The 22607-nt window shown below is 38.4% G+C and overlaps 1 protein-coding gene across 6 annotated transcripts in view; it reads right to left on the bottom strand.

Annotated features, from left to right (window-relative positions):
• LOC105477327 (MOB kinase activator 1B) overlaps positions 1 to 22607 on the bottom strand; it is an 84456-nt gene that overhangs the window by 8684 nt on the left and 53165 nt on the right. For all 6 annotated transcript variants that reach the window (XM_011733799.3, XM_011733800.3, XM_071093491.1 and 3 more), the window contains 4 exons: positions 20309 to 20475; positions 10770 to 10863; positions 5529 to 5662; positions 763 to 926 (listed from right to left, as the gene is read on the bottom strand). In XM_011733799.3, the coding sequence (XP_011732101.1) occupies positions 763 to 926; positions 5529 to 5662; positions 10770 to 10863; positions 20309 to 20475 (559 nt within the window). The remainder of the gene's footprint in view (positions 1 to 762; positions 927 to 5528; positions 5663 to 10769; positions 10864 to 20308; positions 20476 to 22607) is intronic.

Here is a 22607-nt window from a genome sequence, read left to right as displayed (position 1 = left end):
ACACGAATTCAAGATGTTGAATTGTTTATTCTCCTGACGACCATCTCCCCTTCTCAACCTCCAACAACAACAACAAAAAAACTGGTCAGCTCTTTTATTTCCACCTCTTTTTCATTTTTGCCTGTTATTTCTCTTATTATTACAGCAAGGTGAGAATACTGTCACTGCTTAGTCTACATTTGTAAGGCCAGTTCTTTGAAGACTAAAAAAAGAGGAAGTCAACTAGGAAGTCAGACCAAAGACTAATGACCCTCTGGCACAGAAACATTCTTTGTGACATATTTTTCCCTCAGACATGATGGATAGTCTTTAACTTAAAACTTATTTAGAATGTGGTTTTTTAAAAAAAGACAAAAAACGGATGTGATACTCAAAACCCATTCCTGGGCCACAGTCTGCTAATAAAGATCCAGGGCAGACTGGAGTAGGAGAAGTACTAAAATGTCCAGGAGAACCAGTTCATTCACAGATCTGCCAAACTAGTCAGATTCATTATCCGGCCCCTCCATATGGCCTGTTAACTGAAGCAAATCCAAGGCACAACTTTTCAAATCCATTTTAGACTTGCATACCATCAACTTGTAAACTAAAAAAATTTAAAAACCAAAAGCCAGTCCTTATCATCATGGAAAAGTGTAGAAGAGGATGCAGACTAGAGAGATATGGCAAATTCCATCCTGACAGTGTGGATGCAGTATTCACCTTAGAATTATGAAGATAAATGCTTACCCTGAGCACCAAAAGCCTCCTCATCCAACTTACCTGGACAAAAAAAATAAAGTGCTTGAAAGATGTATTCAGATGTGCTTCCTCCTGAAGTTGGATCACAGGGTCAAAATGCTGATGATAAATGTGAGCATAAACCCTAAAGAGGCGTTTGAGTATAGTTTTTGCCACAGACATGAAATTCTTTGGGAATGGGACACCTAGAAAAGAGATAAACAACTCCCTCTAGTAACAAGAGATGACAACAAGACAATATGAGTTTGTCGGTAAAGAGCAAAATAAATCACCAAGACAAGGCTAAAAAGAAGTAGTATTTACGAATTTATACATATACCCATTATACCTTTTCAGAAGTTCTCAACATGTCATGAATGAAAATAAACTTCAAAGTTTTTATGATATAAGAATTAGTCTTCATTACAGCCTGTTATGTCTCTAACATACTACCACCGCATTTCTAAAATGAAACAAACACACACCCAAGATGGTAGTGGAGCTAAAACACTCAGATCATCAGATTTCTTTTTTTTTCTTTTTCTTTTTTTGAGATGGAGTCTTGCTCTGTCGCCCAGGCTGGAGTACAGTGGCGCGATCTCCGCTCACTGCAAGCTCCGCCGCCTCCCGGGTTCACGCCATTCTCCTGCCTCAGCCTCTAGAGTAGCTGGGACTACAGGCACCCACCATGCCCGGCTAATTTTTTTGTATTTTTAGTAGAGACAAGGTTTCACCATGTTAGCTAGGATGGTCTCGATCTCCTGACCTTGTGATCCGCCCGCCTCAGCCTCCCAAAGTGCTGGGATTACAGGTGTGAGCCACCGCGCTCGGCCCGATCATCAGATTTCTTAAGTCTCAATACAAATATGTGCTGAACAGAAATAATGCATTAACCATGTTCAGTTTTGTTTAAAATGCTTGCAGTTTATATTGTACTTTTTTCTATGGGAATTATTTCATTACTACTCCAAGTCTACATTTGTCCTGAAATTAGCTGCATTCTCTATTCCACTGATTTGTAAATTACAGCACTTTTACAGCACTGAAATAACAAAAGTAGAAAAATACAAAATCCCTGTGGAGAAGAGGGAACTCTTATATACCATTGATGGGAACACAGATTGGTATGGCCACTATGGAAAACAGCATGGAGGTTCCTAAAGAATTAAAAATAGAATACCATATGACCCAGCAATCCGTCTTCTAGGTATATACCCAAAGGAAATTAAATAACCCAGTCGTAAAGGTATCTCCACTCCTATGTTCACTACAGCATTGTCCACAATAGCCAAGATATGGAAACAACCCAGGTGTCCATCAACAGATGAAAGGATTTTTAAAACTGTGCTATATATATACAATGAAATATTATTCAGCTACAAAAAGAGGAGATCTTGCAATTTACCACAACATGGATAGACCTGGAAGGCATTACGCTAAGTGAAACAAGCCAGACACAAAGAAAAATCTTGTATAACCTCACGTATGTGGAATTTTTTTTAAGTCAAATATACAGAGATAAACAGTGGCTACCAGGGAAAGTGGTGGAGCTAAGTGAAAGGATAGAAAGTAGCAGTTATGTAAAATGAACAAGACTAAAGATCTAATGTATAACATGAGGACCATAGTTACCAGTAGTGTACTTAGTGTACTGAGGCTGGGCGGTGACTCACACCTGTAATCCCAACACTTGGGAGGACAAGGTGGGAGGATCACTTGAGCCAGGAGTTCAAGACCAGCCTGGGCAACATAGTAGCCCCTTGCCTCTATAAAAAATTAGAAATTAGCTGGGTATGGTGGTGTATACCTGTGGCCCCAATTACTTAGGAGGCTGAAGCAGTAGTATTGCTTAAGCCCAGGAGATTGAGGCTGCAGTAAGATGTGATTGTGCCACTGAACTACAGCTTTGGCAACTGAGTGAGATCTTGTCTCAAAAAAAAAATTTTAAAGAAGAATAGTATATTGTATTCAGGATTTTTGCTAAATGAGTAGATTATAGCTGCTCTTACCACAGGGGGGAAAAAGGATAACTATGTAAGATGATGGATATCTTAATCTGTTTCATTATAATAACCATTTTATTATGTACAGTCTCATAACATCGTGTTGTATATCTTAAATATACATGATAAAATCTATTTTTAAAAATGTATAAAATCCCATATGCTTTGTTAAACTTGCTAAATGATGCAGACTGGCATAAGAGCCAAAATTGGTACTACTGGGTCAATGTCATCATATTGCCATCATATTGCTACTGCTCATTTAAAATTACTACAGTTCACAAAGACACATAAGACAAACCAAAGTGAAAGGACATCTATAAAATATATGTACTCTTCAATAATATCGATGTCATGAAAAACCAAAAATGACTAAAGTGCACATTTCCAGATCAAAGGAGGCTAAAGAGACAACAAATAAATGAAAACAAATATAAAAGATTTCCTTTGCTATGAAGTACATTAAGAAAACCTGAAAAGCTCAAATAAGATCTATATAGTATAGCATCAATATAAATTTCCTAATTTTGATATCTGTACTGTGATTTTTTTAAGGAAATACATATTAAAGGTTTTAAAGGCATCATATATGCAACTTACTCTCAAACAGTTTAAGAAAAGGAATGAATGAATATATGTGTATGTGTGACAGAGGTTGGGAGAGGGAGAGGGAAGGAGGAAGATGTTAACAATGAAGAATCTGGATGTAGGGTTTGTATGATTCTTTTTACATTTCCTTGCATAAGTCTTGCAAATTTTCTAAAAGTTTGAAATTGGATCAAAATAAAAATTTTAAAACTATATTATGAGGGAGAAGAGAAAACGTGGGGACACTCATCCAACCCTTATGATACATATATACATATAAGTAATTCAGTCTTTAAAAATTGCTTTTATTAAAAAAGTTCCAAGTGGTTAATGCATTCAATAAATACGTTTAAAATACTCCATAATAACAACTATTTATATTGTTGTCTTCACCACCACATTTTTTTTTTCAAAAAATAAATCATAAAATGTCAAAAAGTTCTAACATTACAGGAGCAGATTCTTAGCTTTTTGAGACAATCAGTTGTAAGTTGTAAGAAGTTTGAGAAGGCAAAAACATGACTGTCTAAATGTTTATAATTAGACAGTCATGTTTTTAAATATATTTATCTTTTTCACACCAAATTTATCATGAACATTAAGGTAAACCCTCTATTTTATTTTATTTATTTTAATCTAATTTTTTTAGACAGAGTCTCTATCACCCAGACTGGAGTTCAGTGGCCCTTAAAAGTAAATATAAAAAAGCAAAAGTCACTCAGCTGATGATACGGCAACCCCTCAAATCTTGTCTTCTTCTCACACAGCTTAATATTTGAATTTGTAAGATTCATATTGTGGGTCATAAATTCAAACTCCCTTTTGATCACAAATATATTACTAAATAGCACTGGATAGAAGCCATATGAACTTCCCTAAATAAGCAGATAAGACTGTGGCAGATGTTATTAGCTATCTACTCAATATCCATTCTCTTTTTTCTATAACAGGACCAGATGTTGTTACTATCCTAGATATCCTGATCTCATCATTTAAAATTAGAGAGAGAGTTCCCAGCACTTTGGGAGGTCAAGGTGGACATATCACTTGAGGTCAGGAGTTCGAGACCAGCCTGGCCAACATGGTGAAACCCTGTCTCTACTAAAAATACAAAAAGGCCGGGCGCGGTGGCTCAAGCCTGTAATCCCAGCACTTTGGGAGGCCGAGACGGGCGGATCACGAGGTCAGGAGATCGAGACCATCCTGGTTAACACAGTGAAACCCCGTCTCTACTAAAAAATACAAAAAATTAGCCGGGCGTGGTGGTGGGCGCCTGTAGTCCCAGCTACTCGGGAGGCTGAGGCAGGAGAATGGCGTGAACCCGGGAGGCGGAGCTTGCAGTGAGCTGAGATCCGGCCACTGCACTCCAGCCCGGGCGACAGAGCGAGACTCTGTCTCAAAAAAAAAAAAAAAAAAAATTAGCTGGGCGTGGTGGCAGACGTCTGTAGTCCCAGTTACTTGGGAGGCTGAGGCAGAAGAATCACTTTAACCTGGGAGGTGGAGGTTGCAGTGAGCCGAGATCACGCCACTGAACTCCAGTCTGGGTGACAGAGACTCTGTCTAAATAAATTAGATTAAAATAAATAAAACAAAATAAAATAAAATATAATATAATATAATAAAATAGAGGGTTTACCTTAATGTTCATGATAAATTTGGTTTGAAAAAGATAAACACCTTTAAGTGCATAAGATTGGAAATATATGTTACATATGGTACTTTACCATGGTTCCTGGAATAGGAATAACCCTCCAGCTAGAACTTTCTACTGAAAGGGCTTTTTAAGCCTTTCCTTTACTTCAGGAAAGTAAGTTTATTCTCAATGATGATCATAATTGTTTTTTAAAGTATTAAAAAAAAAACTATTATTGTCTGAAAATAAACTCAGTGATACTTTAATCTAGAATATCATCAAAAAATAATTACCTTAAGAGAGGGAGATCATTTATTTTCTAATATACCTATCCTTTCAGCTAATTATGCATTTAAAAGCACTAAGTTAAAGGGGGAAAGCTCAATTCACACAGGATCACTTGCTTATTTTACCACTGTGTTAACAAACTTTTGTGCCTCTTCTTGGGAGGTGCATAACATATACACACATCAACACAGCCATAAAGAACTCTCCAACTAGATATAGTGGAAAAAGGGAGGAAAATTCTATAAACATATAATAGATAAATCATGATGGATCCCAATTACAAAAAATAATTATACCAATTTTTGATGGAAATAACGTCTCATCATCCAACTGGTCCTGAACCCAAGTCATCAAGTAATCAATATACTTTGGTGCAGAGCACTTTATAGGTTTCTTTATGTTCGTTCCATCTGCCCAATGATACTCATATCTGCATTGGAGAGATAAAAAGCACACAGAAGATTAGTATATGCCTATACACAGTGTATATATTTTATGTATCTATATTACTAATGTACACACAGACATGTTTTCAATACTCTGCTCCTCCTAATAAAGATATATTTTTAAATATCCAATGGACTACTTTGCATTTATCACAATTCAAACTAAGTAGATCCCAACAAACTCATGTTTTGTGTTTCTATGCTCTCCTCACATGTCTGAATTTTTCTGCACAGCTGTCATAAACAGCATTTATATTTTAGAATCACATATTATTGTAGTAGAAAAACTAGCTTACTTCCTAGTTCTATGATGACTACTATTGTACTTTATGGTTGTTTTTCTTCCTTAAAAACCACTTCTCCTTATGCAGTACAATTCTTTTTAACTTGGGGCTTTAAATTTTCGGTTAAGGATAGAGAATGACACAGAAGCACCAAAATAAGATTAATGAGGATGAGAATGATTTCATATTTGAGTACATTTGGCTGAAGAGCTAAACATGTCTTTAAAGAAGGTCCAAAGAAAATTTGCAACCCAAATAAAGGCTTTTGGTATTAGCAGAACACCACCATCCTTTGATTCAATAAACATCTAATATGCACCTTCCATGTAAAAGATACTAAGAACAAGAAACACTAAAATGAAAGACAGACACTTTCCCTACTCTCAAGGAAAATAGGCTAGTAGAAAGGACAGCCTCAAAAGTGAAGACGTAAAAACGGTATGATAAGTACCCTAAAAGAGGCCAGGCAAGGTGGCTCACACCTGTAATTCTAGCACTTCAGAAGGCTGAGGCGGGCGGATCACTTGAGGTCAGGAGTTCAAGACCAGCCTGGCCAATATGGTGAAACCCCGTCTCTACTAAAAATATAAAAATTAGCCAGAAATCGCTTGACTCAGGGAGGCAGAGGTTGCAGTGAGCCAAGATGGTGCCCATCCCAGCCTGAGCAACAGAGCGAGACTCCGTCTCAAAAAAAAAAAAAAAACACAAAACCCTAAAAGAGTTACACACATACACACACATCCCCTGAATTTTGAGATAAGGAAGATGCATACAAGTGAAATTCCAAAGTGGAAAAATCTCTAAACTCAACTAGCATTTAGTATTTTAGTTTCCAAAAGGTTACTTCTGCTGCTTAACCTCTTTCCCTTTGATTCAATTCTACCCTTGTCCCCAGATTTGGGCTAAATGATAGGTCAGTTAGCCTGGGAAAGGAGATGACAATATATAAAAGAAAAATACTACAGGATATTTTAAACAATAACAATTATCTCTGGATAGGATAAGTGAGGATGCTTTCTATTTAATCAGAACTACTTATACCTGAACAATAATATTAAACAAGATATACCTGAATTAAACATTCTGTAGACAACCTTACTGCCAAAAGTGGGGCAACAGGGATGACTATCAAGTCCATTTTGAAGGTCTCCAAGGAGATACTTTCCAACACCTCTTGATACTCTGTTTTTACTGTTTAATCACTTTCACAGTCAAAAGATTCTTTCTAATATAATACTAAAGTTCTTTGTGCAATTTAAGCCTATTGTATCTCCTTGTTTGCTCCTCTTAGGAGATAGAGACCATGAATGGTAAGATTTTAGCCATCATTATGCCTTTTTTTTTTTTGAGACAGGATCTTGCTCTGTAGCTTAGGCTGAAGTACAGTGGCACAAGCATAGCTCACTGCACCCTTGAACTCCTGGGCTCAAGCAATCCTCCCACCTTGGCCTCCCAAATGCTGAGATTACAGGTGTGAGCCACCATCCCCAGACTGTAATTATTCTTTTTTTTTTTTGAGGCGGAGTCTTGCTGTCGCCCAGGCTGGAGTGCAGTGGCACGATCTCGGCTCACTGCAAGCCCCACCTCCCGGGTTCACACCATTCTCCTGCCTCAGCCTCCCGAGTAGCTGGGACTACAGGCACCTGCCACCTCGCCCGGCTAATTTTTTGTATTTTTAGTAGAGATGGGGTTTCATCGTGTTAGCCAGGATGGTCTCGATCTCCTAACCTCATGATCCACCCACCTCGGCCTCCCAAAGTGCTGGGATTACAAGCGTGAGCCACCGTGCCTGGCCGACTGTAATTATTCTTAAGAGACAGGGGCACAAGCATGTTTACTACCTTATGTGAAGAAACTTTAACATTTTTAACTTTCCCTCACAATCCTGTTTTTCATCTTGTCAATCATTTTCAGATGTTTCACATTTATATTTAAATGTAAAAATCAGAAACAGACAAGGTAAACCAAAGAATCATTTTCAATATTCTGAAGTGTTTTTTAAAAATATTAACTATCTATATCCTAAGGCTTTTTGAAAAATAAAATAATTGTATATTGCTTAGACCTTTAGAGTTTACAACTATGACTCCCTAATCTCTTCTTTTTCTTTCATTGTGTTTATATTTACGATGACTTTCTTCATTCTGTAGCTCTATTTTGCCGCGGTACCTTTCTCATTCTAGCTTTGACAGATTATTCTCTTTGAAATGTATTTCTGTCATCACAGCATGAACTGGTAAACTGCAAACTCCAATGCACAATTTCTTTTTTAATAATAATAAAAATCAGTAACTGAGGGCCAGGCGCAGTGGCTCACCCCTGTAATCCCAGCACTTTGGGAGGCTGAGGAGGGCAGATCATTTGAGGTCAGGAGTTTGAGACCAGCCTGGTCAACATGATGAAATCCTGTCTATATGAAAAATACAAAAACAGCCGGGTATGGTGACATAATCCTGTAATCCCAGCTACTCAAAGAGGCTGAGGCAGGAAGATCTCTTGAACCAAGGATGCAGAGGTTGCAGTAAACCAAGATCGCACCACTGCACTCTAGCCTGGGCAACAGAGCAAGATTCTGTCTCAAAAAAAATAAAATAAAAATTTAAAAAACAGTATCTGAGAACAAAGTTCTATGAGCCATGATTCAATACTACTTTGCAAGGGGCTTAGCATTTATTAAGTATTAACAAATGCCTCTCCTAGGCACAATCCTTCATCTGCTGGTAAAAATGAAGAACTATGACAACTACTACATCTTCTTAGTACTAATGACTAGGAAATGTCAAGATTCTCCCCCTTCAAAAAAAAAAAAAGGAGAAAGGAAGGGAGGGAGGAAGGGAGAAAAGAAGAGAAGGAAGAAGAAAAGGGATGTAGAGAAAGAAGAAACAGGAGGAGGGAGAAAGGAAGGAAAAGGAGGAAGAAAGAAGAGAAAGAGAGGGAAGCAGGCAGGCAGGAGACCACACAGCTTTAACGTTATGTACGCACGCATGCATGCATACAGGAACAGAGACAAACAGCTCTCACGCCAGAAGAACTGGCCTTCTTAGAAGGCAGTGCTATTTAATTTCTCAAGGTAAAACTGACCATAGAATAGAAAAACTAAAAACATCTATTTTCACAAGTGAAGCTTAACCAAAGTGAACATCAGTAATATTGACAAGAATTAATACTAATACTAGTTTTCCAAAAGTATTTCATTTCTAAATGCCCCCGTTCCTCTAAGAAATCTTCCCAAAATAACAAGTAACAGAAATTCACACTCTACCTTTGACGATAAAATTAGGAGACACCTATGTCTTTAAATCACTTTTTTTTTTGAGACAGAGTCTCACTCTATCAGTCAGGCTGGAGTGCGGTGGCACGATCTCAGCTCACTGCAACCTCACCTCCACCTCCCAGGTTTAAGTGATTCTCGTGCCTCAACCTCCTGAGTAGCTGGGATTACAGATGTGCACCACCACACCCAGCTAATTTTTCTATTTTTAGTAGAGACGAGATTCACCACGGTGCCCAGGTTGCTCTCAACCTCCTGACCTCAGGTGATGATCTGCCAGTCTCAGCCTCTCAAAGTGCTGGGATTGTAGGCGTGAGCCACCATGTCCAGCCTAAACGACATTATTTTTTAAAGGGGCTATCTTGACTAGACTTTTCAAACAGGCAAGGTGGGGAGTACGACAGTTCATACAAGTTCAAGTAGGGTGAGGAGAGAACAAAAGACGCACCTGCAACTACAAACCCCATACAAACTCCACAGAAGACGTTGCTCCAAAGTAAACAGTCCCGTGACGGGTAAAAACCACAAACATACTGCTGCAGGAAGAGGTCTAAATGGAGGAAGGGAATTGACAGACACTAGATTTTGAATAGCTCTGCAGCTATACTTATCTCCACGGGCTAGAAAGAAGTGAAGGTTCAAATACAGCTTTGTGTCTTTGCTAGTGTGATCTTCCTTTCTCTTTACTGAGAACTGCCAACTTATTTTACGTCTTCACATGGTATCTCCATATCTTTCCTGAGCTACAATATTATACTTCTGTTACGGGCTCTTTGATCATTTGACTAAATTCTTTGAGTCTATGGCAATGCATAGAGCAATATTTTTATAATGAATGTTGACATATGAGGTAAAAAATATATATGAAAGGCCTTACATTTAGGTACCACTGAAGAAATGGTAACTGCCATTGTTATTATTAGTAGAAGTAATAATAAAAGCCAGTTTCCAAAATGTACTGATTCAACCCACATTTTTTGGATGTTAAAACAAGGTAGCAAGCTCTGTCCTTGCACCAAAAGGGAATTAAAAGAAGAAAAAATCCAACCGGTTAAATAGAACATGTATGAATAGTGCAAGAAATATAACAAAAAAATATCATTACAAAGGTAAAAAAGTTAAACAGTCTGATGAAATCAGAAGGCTGTGACAGAGAAGTATTTGAAAAAAGACATGAAGATCAGTAAGATTTTTTGAAATATTGACAGAAAATGACAGGAGTGAAATGGGAGAGAAGAAAAATGTCCAAGAGAAGAAGAGAATAAGCAAGCTTCCAGAGAATGTAAGTAACGGAGGGAACAGCAAGGTATTTCCAGTAATCCAGTTAGGATAGACCAGAGAAGACACATAAGCAAACAGAGAAAAGGCAGGATGGAGAGTCACAAAGCCCAAGCTGAGGAATCTAGATTAACAGTCACTGCAAACCTCAGAAAGAGATGTTAAGTAGCAAAAAATTACATGGTCAGAAACCCCATTCTTCTCTAAGAACCGTAAAATAATGTAAAAATAAGAAACCGATCATTAACTATGTCTTACTTTGGGCCAGCTGACATCACTGGACAACTCTCTTCTGTACAGAAGTCTGTGATGGTTCCATAAAGCATGTTGATCTGATTGAAGAAATCCACAGCTGTAAAGCAAATATCAGTTGTAAGTAAAACAAAATGGCTAAATTTAAAATGAAATTTTATTGTACTTGAACAGAATAGGCTTATCAGTGTTCTTTCCCCTACAAAGAACAGGTGAAAACCATACACAGAAGTCTCAATACACTGAAATGAGGAGCTTGTGTTTATCAAACAACTCCCTTGAGAGCAAAACGGCAAGCACAGAGAGGAAGAAATTATTTGCAACATATACAAACAACAGAAATCTTTTATCTAGAATATATAAAGAACTCATATAGATCAATAAGAAAAAGACAACACAGCTGAAAAATGTGAGACAGTTTTAAACTGTCACTTCACAAAAGAAATTTCCAGGTGGTCAAATGTCCTATGAAGAGATGTTGGTAATCACGGAACTACAAATTGAAATGATAGTGGGATGCCATTCCGTAGGCCCCAAAAAGACTAAAATTTATTTGAAAATGCAACAAGGCAAGAATATCCAACACATTCTTAAAGAAGAACCAGGCTGGGCACGATGCATCACACCTGTAATCCCAACACATTCACAGGTCAAGGCTGGAGAATCGCTCGAGCCCAAGAATTCAAGACCAGCCTGGGAAACACACTGAGACCTCGTCTCTGCCAATAAAAATAAAAATAAAATTAGTTGGGCATGGTGGTGAATGCCTGTGGTTCCAGCTAGACAGGAGGCTGAGGTGGGAGGACTCCCTGAGCCCAGAAGTTAGGCTGCAGTGAGCCATGATCACATTACTGCACTCCAGCCTGCGTGACAGAATATGTCTCAGAACAAAAACTAAGGTAAGTACTAAGATTTATAAAGCACAATGAATAAAACAGTATAATTTTAGTAGACCAATGGAACAGAAGAGAGACCTAGGCAATTACAGAAACAGATGCGAACATAGATGAAACATTTGATTTATGGCATAGCCATCACTGCAGAATGAGCAAAGGACAATGTTTTCATAAATAATTCTGAGTCAACTGGTTATTGCTATCGGGAAAAAACAAAACCTGGCCAGGCACAGGTGGCTCACACCTGTAATCCCAGCACTTTGGGAGACTGGGGCAAGAGAATGGCTTGAGGCCAGGAGTTCAAGACCAGCCTGGGGAACATAGCAAGACCCCACCTCTGCAAAAAATATTTTAAAAATTAGCCAAGTATGGTGGTGTTCTCCTGCAGTCTGAGCCACACCACTCAGAAGGCTAAGACAGGAGAATTGCTTGAGCCCAGGAGTTCCAGGCTATAGTGAGCTATGATCTCGCCACTGCATTCCAGTCTGAGCCAAAGAATGAGACCTTGTCTCAAAAAAATAAAGTAAAATGAGGCCGGGAGCAGTGGCTCACACCTGTAATTCCAGCACTTTGGGAGGCTGAGGCAGACGGATCACCTGAGGTTTGGAGTTCAAGACCAGCCATGATCAACATGGAGAAACCTTGTCTCTACTAAAAATACAAAATTAGCCTGGTATGGTGGCACATGCCTGTAATCCCAGCTACTTGGGAGGCTGGGGCAGGAGAATCGCTTGAACCTGGGAGGCGGAGGTTGCAGTGAGCTGAGATTGTGTCATCGCACTCCAGCCTGGGCAACAAGAGCGAAACTCCATCTCAAAAAAATAAATAAACAAAATGAAATCAAATAAAATTAGACTCTTCACTCATGTCATACCCAAAAAGCAATTCCAAGTAGACTGTACCTCTAAATGTGAAAGGTAAGACAATTAAGTTTAAAAAGAGCATAGGCCAGGCATGATGGCTCACACCTGTAACCCCAGCACTTGGGGAGACCAAGGCCTGGGGAGGATCACTTGAGCCCCAGAGTTTGGGACCACCCTGGGCAACACAGTAAAATCCCGTCACTACAAAAAATTAAATAATAAATAAATTAGCTGGGCATGGTGGTCATGCCTGTAATCCCAGCACTCTGGAACACTCTAGTAGGCTGAAGTGGGAGGGTCACTTGAGCCAGGGAATTTCAAAGCTGCAGTGAGCCATGATCGTGCCACTGCACTCCAACCTGGATGACAGGGCAAAACTCCCTCAAAAACATAAAAATTTAATTTTAAAAAAAGAGAACAAAATACACTAATCATAAAGAAATAGTTTTCATGTTTCATTAGATTTGTCCCTAGGTTGATATTTTTGATGCTATTTTTTTTTTACTTTTTGTTCATTTTCTTTTGGCCTTTATTTCCTGGTGATGAGATATTCATAACTTTATATTGACCCAAGAGCTGACCACCTCATTAAATTCATCTATTAGTAATAATAATCATGGACTTTTAGATTTTCAACGTATTTTCTTTTCCAAAAAGGGATTTTCAGACCAATCAACATATTTACTTTCATTGGCTATAAATGAAAAGAATAATTCTTTCTTCCTTTCCAGTCAGTATATTTATTATTATTTTTCTTGCCTTACTGAATTGGTTAAGACTCCAGTAACTGGCCAGGTGCGGTGGCTCACGCCTGTAATCCCAACACTTTGGGAGGCCAAGGCGGGTGGACCATCTGAGGTCAGGAGTTCGAGACCAGCTTGAACAATATGGTGAAACCACATTGTTCTACTGAAATATCAAAAATTAGCCAGACATGGCAGTGTGCACCTGTAGTCCCAGCTACTCAGGAAGCTGAGACAGGGGAACTGCTTGAACCCAGGAGGCAGAGGCTGCAGTGAGCCGAGATCACGCCACTGTACTCCAGCCTGGGTGACAGAGCAAGACTCCATCTCAAAAAAAAAAAAAGAAAAGAAAAAAAAGGACTCCAGTAACATATTGGTGGCAGATATCCTCCACTCTTTCCTAAATTAAGAAAAAATTTCAACATTTACTATTATACTGTTATAGCTATTCTGCAAATAGATATGCTTTATCAGAAGAAAGTTCTCATCTATTACTTGATAACCCTTTTATTATGAATTGATTTTGAATTTTAACAAATGGTTTTTCTGCATGTATTGGTGTGATATGATTTTTTTTTCTCCTTGATTTTGGTTAATGCAGTGAATTACAATGACCAATTTACATTTTTTTTCTAATTTGTTTTTTTTTTTTTTGAGGTAGGACCTCACTCTATTGCCCACGCCCGGGGTGCAGTCAGAGCTCACTGGAGCCTCAAACTCCTGGGTTCAAACAATCCTCCCGCCTCAACCTCCTTGAGTAATTAGGACTACAGGCATGCAACACCACAGCTGGTTAACTTTTAAAATTTTCTATAAATAGTGGGACTTAGCCCACGCGGTGGCTCACGCCTGTAATCCCAGCGCTTTGGGAAGCTGATACAGGTGGATCACCTGAGGTCAGGAGTTCAAGACCAGCCTGACCAACACGGAGAAACCCCATCTCTACTAAAAATATAAAAGTAGCCGGGCACAGTGGCACATGCCTGTAATCCCAGCTACCCGGGAGGCTGAGGCAGAAGAATCGTTTGAACCTGGGAGGCAGAGGTTGCAGTGAGCCGAGATGGTGCCAATGCACTCCAGCCTGGGCAACAAGAGCAAAACTCCGCCTCAAAAAAAAAAAAAATAATTGTGTGACTCACTATATTGCCTAAGCTGATCTGAACCCCCTGGCCTCAAGTAATCCTTCCACCTTGGCCTCCCGAAGTACTGGGATTACAGGCATAAGCCACAACCTGAGGCCCCTCAGATGTTAAACTAATCTTTGTATTTCTGGAATAAACTCAACTTAGTCACAATGAATTATATACACTTTTAAAATGTTACTAGATTCAACTCACTAACATTTTTATTATCTACATTCATTTCAAAAGTTAGATGACCTAGTTCCCTTTCTTCTAATGTTCATGTAGAACTCATAAAACTAATATATTTTCCCATTCTTTATAAGAGTCAAACACTGGTGTTATTTCTTCCTTAAATGTTTCATGGACATACTATTGTGGCAAGGTTTTTAAATAGATTGCAATTTTTTTTAAGTTATAAGATTATTCAGATTTTTTATTCTAGTGTTAACTTTGATCAGTTGAATTTTTATAAGAATTTGATTATTTCAGTTAAACTTTCAAATTTATTGGGATAAATCTGTAACTTGTTCACAATATTCTCTTACAACTTTAAATAAACAATATTCTCTTACAACTTTTAATGTTATGTAAGACCTGGTGTGTATTTCCTTTTTTATTCCTGATATTGGTTATTTGTGCTTTCAGATATTATTAAATAATTAATATTTTAAATATTTTTAAAATATTAAAATATTTTTTTCTTGATCAATCTTACCAGGAGTTATAAATTTTTAGACTTTTCAAAGAATTATTTTTTTTTTTTTGAGATGAAGTCTCACGTTTCACCATGTTGGCCAGGCTACTCTTGAACTTCTGACCTCAAGAGATCCACCCACCTCCGCCTCCCAAAGTGCTGGGATTACAGGCATGAGCCACCATGCCCAGCCTGATTCCATTTTATGTTTATTTTCTATTTTATTAACTTCTGTTCTTTACTAATAACCTCTTTTAACTTTTTTTTTTTTTTTTGAGATGGAGTTTCACTCTTGTTGCCTAAGCTGGAGAGAAATGGCACAATCTCAGCTCACTGCAACCTCCGCCTCCTGGGTTCAAGCAATTCTCCTGCCTCAGCCTCCCAAGCAGCTGGGACTAGCGGCACGCCTCACCACGTCCAGTTAATTTTTGTATTTTTAGTAGAGATGGGGTTTCGCCATGTTGGCCAGGCTTGTCTCGAACTTCTGATCTCAGGTGATCCACCCACCTTGGCCTCCCAAAGTGCTGGAATTACAGGTATGAACCACTGCACCCGGCCTCGCCTCTTTTAACTTTCTTTGCATTTAATTTGCTGTTGGTTTTCCAACCTAGGAGAATGATGCTTAGTTCATTAACTTTTAATATTTTTTCTTTTTTTTTTTTTTTTTTTTTTTTTAAGAGACAGAGTCTTGCTCTGTCGCCCAGGCTGGAGGGCAGTGGGGAGATCTCCGCTCACTGCAAGCTCCGCCTCCCCGGTTCACACCATTCTCCTGCCTCAGCCTCCCGAGTAGCTGGGACTACAGGCGCCCGCCACCACACCCGGCTAATTTTTTGTATTTTTAGTGGAGATGGGGTTTCACTGTGTTAGCCAGGATGGTCTCCATCTCCTGACCTTGTGATCTGCCCGCCTGGGCCTCCCAAAGTGCTGAGATTACAGGTGTGAGCCACCGCGCCCGGCCTTTTCTTTTCTAATATATGTGTTTATGTAAGGCTCTAAATTTCCTCTAACACAGCTTTAGCTATAATATATCCCACAAGTTTCCATATATAGTATTTTCATCACCAAATTTCAGTTCAAAATATTTTCTAATTTTCATTGAGATTTGCTTTTTCCAAACATATAGAGATTTCTGTTTACTACTGCTTTCTAGTGAGATTCTACCATGGTCAGAGAATGTATTGGTTTCCATTTTTGAAATTGTACATATATATACTCTTAGATGCTTAGGTCATGTGCTTCTAGGTCAAGTTTGTTAATCATGGTGCTCAAATTTTTCTAACTCCTTACTGATTTTTTCTTCTGCATTTTCGATCTGTTACTGAAAGAGGATTGTTAAAATCTCCCATTATGACCACGGATTTTTTCATGCCTCAGCCTGCCAAGTAGCTGGAACTACAGGGATGCACCACCATGCCTGGCTAATTTTTTTTTGTATTTTTAGTAGAGATGGGGTTTCATCATTTTGGCCAGGATGGTCTTGAACTCCTGAGCTCAACTGATCCGCCCACGTGGCCTACTCCCAAAATGCTGGGATTAGAGACGTGAGCCACTGTGCCTGGCCTCTTAAATTTTCATGAGGTCTAATTTATTTTTTCTTTTAAAAGCACACTTTTGGTTTTGTATGTAGAAACTCATCACCAAATCCAAGGTCACATAGATTTTTCTCCTGTGTTTTTTTTTTTTTCCCCAAGTTTTATAGTATTGTGTTGTATTTTTAGGTCTATCATTCAATTCATGTTAATTTTTCTGAAAGGTGTAAATCTGTGTCTAGATTTATGTTTCTGCATCTGGATGTCCCAGTGTTCACCGCCATTTATTGAAAAAATAATCCTTTCTCCGCTGAATTGCCTTTTCTTCTTTGTCAAGATCAGTTGATTCTATTTATATGGACCACTGGTAACTTTCATAACTTCAATTATATTTTTCTGTGTTCCTTTTTGAACATGTTCACTTTGAAATCACATTTAGACATCAAAATAGTGTTATCAGGTAGAGTTCTGACTAATTCGTGAAGCCTGGGGAGAGATCTCAACTACAGTTATGAATGCAAGAGTCCTTGGTGGGTAAATTTTTATTTTATTAGTTTAGAGAAGAGGTCTCCCTATGCTGCCCAGGCTAACCTCGAACTCCTGGGCTCGAGCCATCCTCCCACCTCAGCCTCTGGAATAGCTAGGATTACAGATGTGAACCACCACTCGCAGCTAATTTATTTTATTTTATATTTTTATAGAGACAGGTCTTGCCCAGGCTAGTCTCAAACTCCTGGCCTCAAGTAATCTTCCCACCTCGGCCTCCCAAAATGCTGGGATTATAGCGTGAGCCAATGCACCCAGTCTCTCCTTATATTCTTTAGGATTATTTTTTATTATTCTATTTTTCCCCTGTATTAGCTAAGTAATTATACTCTCACCTATCATTTGGATATAAATCTTTTCAATAATTCCCTTTACTCTTTTATGAACCTGAAATGTTTACTGAATCACTGCCAGTGAGTGGAAGTACCTGTCCTGACTCCAACCCTATTCACCTACTTCATCAAGTGTCATTTGGGAAGATTACTATAAATAAGGAAAATTTTACAGTCCAACACTTCAGTTAAATGCTGTATTTTCAAAGCAGAGTATATCTTAAGCAGATGTTCTAATGCTACAGTCCAGAGCAATCTGTGTCCAGCTGTAGTAAAATCATAGAATTACTGTGAAATTTTAAAAGTTCTCAAAGTTCTAGGTGTTTCAGTAGTACAGTAGTCCCCCTTTATCTGTGGTTTCACTATCCATGGTTTCAGTTACCTGTGATCAACCACGGGCTGAAAATATTAAATGGAAATTTTCGGAAATAAACAATATGTAAGTTTTAAATTGTGTGCCATTCTGAGTAACGTGATGAAATTTCACACCATCTCACTCCGTCCACTTGGGATGTGAATCATCCCTCTGTCTAGCTGTATACGTGCCCATTAATCACTTATAGTAGCCACCTTGGTTATCAGAGTGAAGGATTACAAGAAGGGTTAAGTAAAGCACAATAAGATTATTTTGAAAGAGAGAGACCATATTCACATAATTTTTACTACAGTATAATTGTAACTGTTCTATTTTATTAATAGTTGTTAACCTCTTGTTGTGCTTAATTTTAAATTAATCTTTAATAAATTTTAAATTAAGCTTTATGAATTAAGCTTTATCATAGGTATGTGGTGTACAGGAAAAAACACAGTGTATATAAGGTTCAGTCCTATCACCGGTTTCAGGAATCCACTGGTCATCTTGGAATGTATCCCTAGCAGATAAGGGAGGTACAGACACTCAGTTGTGGCAACTGAGAAAGAGACAGAATACAGACAGAAAATGATTATTTGCTTTTATATTTAAAAGTCAGAATCTACTGTACTACAGAAGCTCTATACAGCCATCCTTACATTTTAAACATGAGTAAATGAACTCTCAAATTTTACAAAAAGGCACAAATTCGTACAAAAAGAACATACACATATATTGGAGATTTGTTCTGAATATTGTCTTGGAGATGACACAGAACCGTCTTGGAAATACGACAGGCCTCATCAATAAAGCAAATAAATCACTTTATTTCAAATAACTAGACTCTCTTGGTCCAAGAGGATAATCACATAATAATAACATGGCTCTTGTGTAAATGCTGTCACAGTAAGTTTTAAGACATCATAATAAAATCTCCTGGTTCCTAAAAGGTTATTAGAGGAGGGGCCACTCAATTTATAAATTCCATGACATAGTTCAAATTATAATAAGAGGCCATCAAATATAAGAAAAATACTGTTTTGCATTTTCTTAAAGCCTAGACATTTTGCGTATGCTTTCAATTAAATTTCATTTTATTTTTACTTTTAAAAATTTTAAATTCAAATCAATTTCCTTCCATTATAAAATTCTAATTTTTTTTTTTTTTCACTAATGTTGAAAAACCCTGAACCTTTTATTCCTCAACTTCCTCTGGCTTAATTCTCAAGAATATAATTACTATTCATATGTTATTCTCTGTAGGAGTTAAGAACATCTCATAAATATATTTTACTAATTTCATAAGATCACTACTTGATGTCTTTTTTTAAAAAATAAGCACAATTGGCTGGGCGTGGTGGCTCACACCTGTAATCCCAGCACTTTGGGAGGTCGAAGCGGGTGGATCACAAGGTCAGGAGTTCGCGACCAGCCTGACCAACATGGTGAAACCCCACCTCTACTAGAAATACAAAAATTAGCCGGACATGGTGGTGCATGCCTATAATCCCAGCTACTCAGGAGGCTGAGGCAGAAGAATCACTTGAACCCAGGAGGCAGAGGTTGCAGTGAGCCGAGATCGTGTCACTGCACTCCAGCCTGGGCGACAGAGCAAGACTCCATCTCAAAATAAAAATTTAAAAAAGCACAATTAGACAAATAACTGAGTGTGCCACTGAAAAACGCAGTTTACCATAGTGGTTGACTCCATAGACTCTGAAATTCTACAGCCGTATATTTGAGCCCAGGCTCTGCCATTTAATAGCTATATGACCTAGGCAATTTACTAATTATCTCAACTTAATCTATTAAACCAAAATAATAATCATACCTACATCGTAAGGTTATAAAGATAAAATAAAATCATCCATGTAGAAAGGAGAGTGACGTGTCTATACAGTGTTTGATAAATGAAAAATTATTATTGTAATGAAGATAGTAAATCTATGCTTTATATTAAAATAGGAAACAAGGTTTCATAAAATTCCATAATCAGAAATAAAATAACAAGACTGGATGTGGTGACTAGTGCCTGTAATCCTAGCACCATGAAAGGCTGAGATAGAAGGATCACTTGAGGTCAGGAGTTTAAGACCATCCTGGACAACATAGTGAGAGCCCCATCTCTACTAAAACATGTTTGTAAATGAGCTAGGCATGATGGTATGTGCCTACAGTCCTAGCTATGCTAGAGGCTAAGGGTGGGAGGATTGCTTGAGCCCAGGTGGTCAAGGTTGCAGTGAGCCATAACTGTGCCACTGTACTCCAGCCTTCCAGCCTGGGTGACTGAGTGAGACCCTGTCTCAAAAAATAATAATAAAGTAACATGAAGGTTAAAGTTAGATTATCACTCTTTTATGGTGTTAGCTTGCTAACTAAATCCTAGAAGGGATAGCACCAACACTCATCAACAATGAGGCTATTATCCTAATTCATAGTCTACTGAGAAATAGAAAGGCTACTTACTGTTAACTGCAACCCATTCATTTAGATCTTCCCCCTCAGGAAGCATGACAGCCATCCGAAGGTTGCCACTGCCAAGTGTGGCTTCTGCATGTTTTAAGAGCTCATACTGGTGAGAACCCTCTGGAATGTTCTTCTTTGGTTTAAAAGTTTTAGAAGAGCGACTACCACTATGAATAGAAAAGAAAAAAAAAGGAGTTTAATATTTAAGGCATGACATTCAACAGGGTCATTCACCAAGCATTAGACCTAAACTGTATTGGCTTAAATCCCAGCAATATAATTGCTGTAACTACTGTGCTCTCCATTCAAAACTCCTACAAACTTTCTCTGCTGTCCCTAGTTAACTCACAAAAAGAAAAAGTTTTTAAGCTGTAACTAACACCTCTTCTCAATAAATTAATGACTCAGGATTATAAATTGTAATCTAAAAAACAAAAAAAACCTTCCATGATAAGTTTTAGTTATTTTATTCCTTTCACTCCTATTCTAAGTCTCTCATTCTAATAAAATAAATTTGTTTCCTTCTTAAAAGAAATATAAAGATACAATTTGATATCAATAAAACATTAAAATTCTGGAACAAGAAAAAAAAAGCTACATGTTCAGCCAGGCACAGTGGCTCATGCCTGTAATCCCAGCATTTTGGGAGGCAGAGGCAGGCGGATCACCTGAGGTCAGGAGTTGGAGACCAGCCTGGCCAACATGGCGAAACCCCATCTCTATTAAAAATGCAAAAAAATTAGCCAGGCTTGGTGGCGGGTCCCTGTAATCCCAGCTACTCGGGAGGCTGAGGAGGAGAATCGCTTGAACTCGGGAGGCGGAGGGTGCAGTGAGCCAAGATTGTGCCACTGCACTCTAGCCTGGGCGGCAGAGTGAGACTACGTTTCAAAAAAAAAAAAAAAGAAAAGAAAAGCTACATGTTTTTCTACCCAATTATAGGAAGTATCAGTAATCAATTTTAGTCCAGAATTCTAGTTAAGCAGTTAAGTAGCTAGACATTAGTATGGCTGGTTTGCTCAAATTTCTGAATGCTTACGCACATACAGAGATACAGACACAAGCACACACAGCGAATGTGTATGTGTATATATACACATAAATTTTTTTAATGGATCAACTGAAACTAGGCTTCAAGGTGGTTTTAATAGTTTTTAAGAGAGCTGGGCACCTCTAGTTCCAGCTACTCAAGAGGATGAGGTGGGAGGATCCCTTGAGGTTGTAGTGCACTATGATCACACCTGTGAATAGACACAGCACTACCAGTTGGGCAACAGAGCAAGACCTCCATCTCTGAGAAAAAAAAAAAAAAAGAGGCGGAAAGCTGAGTGTGGTGGCTCACACTGGTAATCCCAGCTACTCGGGAGGCCAGAGGCAGGAGGACTGCATCAGGCCAGGAATTCGAGACCAGCCTGGGCAACATAGTGAGACCCGCCCCCCCGCCATCTCTAAAAAAATGTTTAAAAATTAAATCAGGTGTGATGGTGCAGCCTGTAGTCCCAGCTAGGGACTAGGGAGGCTGAAGCCAAAGGATAGCTTAAGACCAAGGAGTTCAAGACTGAGTAAGCAATGATCATGCCACTCTACTCCAGCCTGGGCAACTGAATGAGGCCCCTCTCCTTAAGAAAAAAGAAAAGAAAAAACATAGCAGGGGGATTTTTAAATCTTCTGTTAATGCTAGCAAATTTTTATCAAATTAGGAGTCACCCCCGTCCATTATTCTCCTTCACTTCTTATGAAAAGAAACAGACTGGAAAAAAACAGGCTAGATAAGTGGGAACTTTAACGTTATTAAATTCACATCATCAAAAACATCTAGGCATTTGAACATATGAATATGAAAGAGGAATTCAAAAAAAACTACATAAACGATGGTGACACTTTCCAAACTGCAAAGCTTTTTACTCTACCTCCTCTCAAGTTTTAACCCCTCACCCCAATCCCTCCCTCTTTCCCTAAGATAAACCAGTAGTTCTCAACCCCTGGCTGCATTATTATAATCATCTGAGGAGCTGTCAAAAAGTACTGAGGATCTTGAAATAAAATAAGAATCTACCAGTCAACCCGAATACCCAATTCAAATAACAGGTATTTTTCATTGTAAAGTACATGCATTCTCATTTAAATGTAGGTCTCTCCACAGGTGTTTAATTAGAATTAAACTGATGTTCCTCAACTCTAACACACACCCTCTCCTAAAGGATCACTTTAAAAACACTCATCACAGAGCTGGGCACAGTGGCCCACACCTATAATCTCAGCACTTTGGGAGGCCGAGGCGGGCAGATTGCTTGAGCCCAGG

The sequence above is a fragment of the Macaca nemestrina genome, chromosome 3 (genome assembly GCF_043159975.1).
Source record: "Macaca nemestrina isolate mMacNem1 chromosome 3, mMacNem.hap1, whole genome shotgun sequence".
NCBI classification, from domain to species: domain Eukaryota; kingdom Metazoa; phylum Chordata; class Mammalia; order Primates; family Cercopithecidae; genus Macaca; species Macaca nemestrina.
Note: the sequence above shows the minus strand (reverse complement) of the source record. Positions and strands in the feature narration are given on the sequence as shown.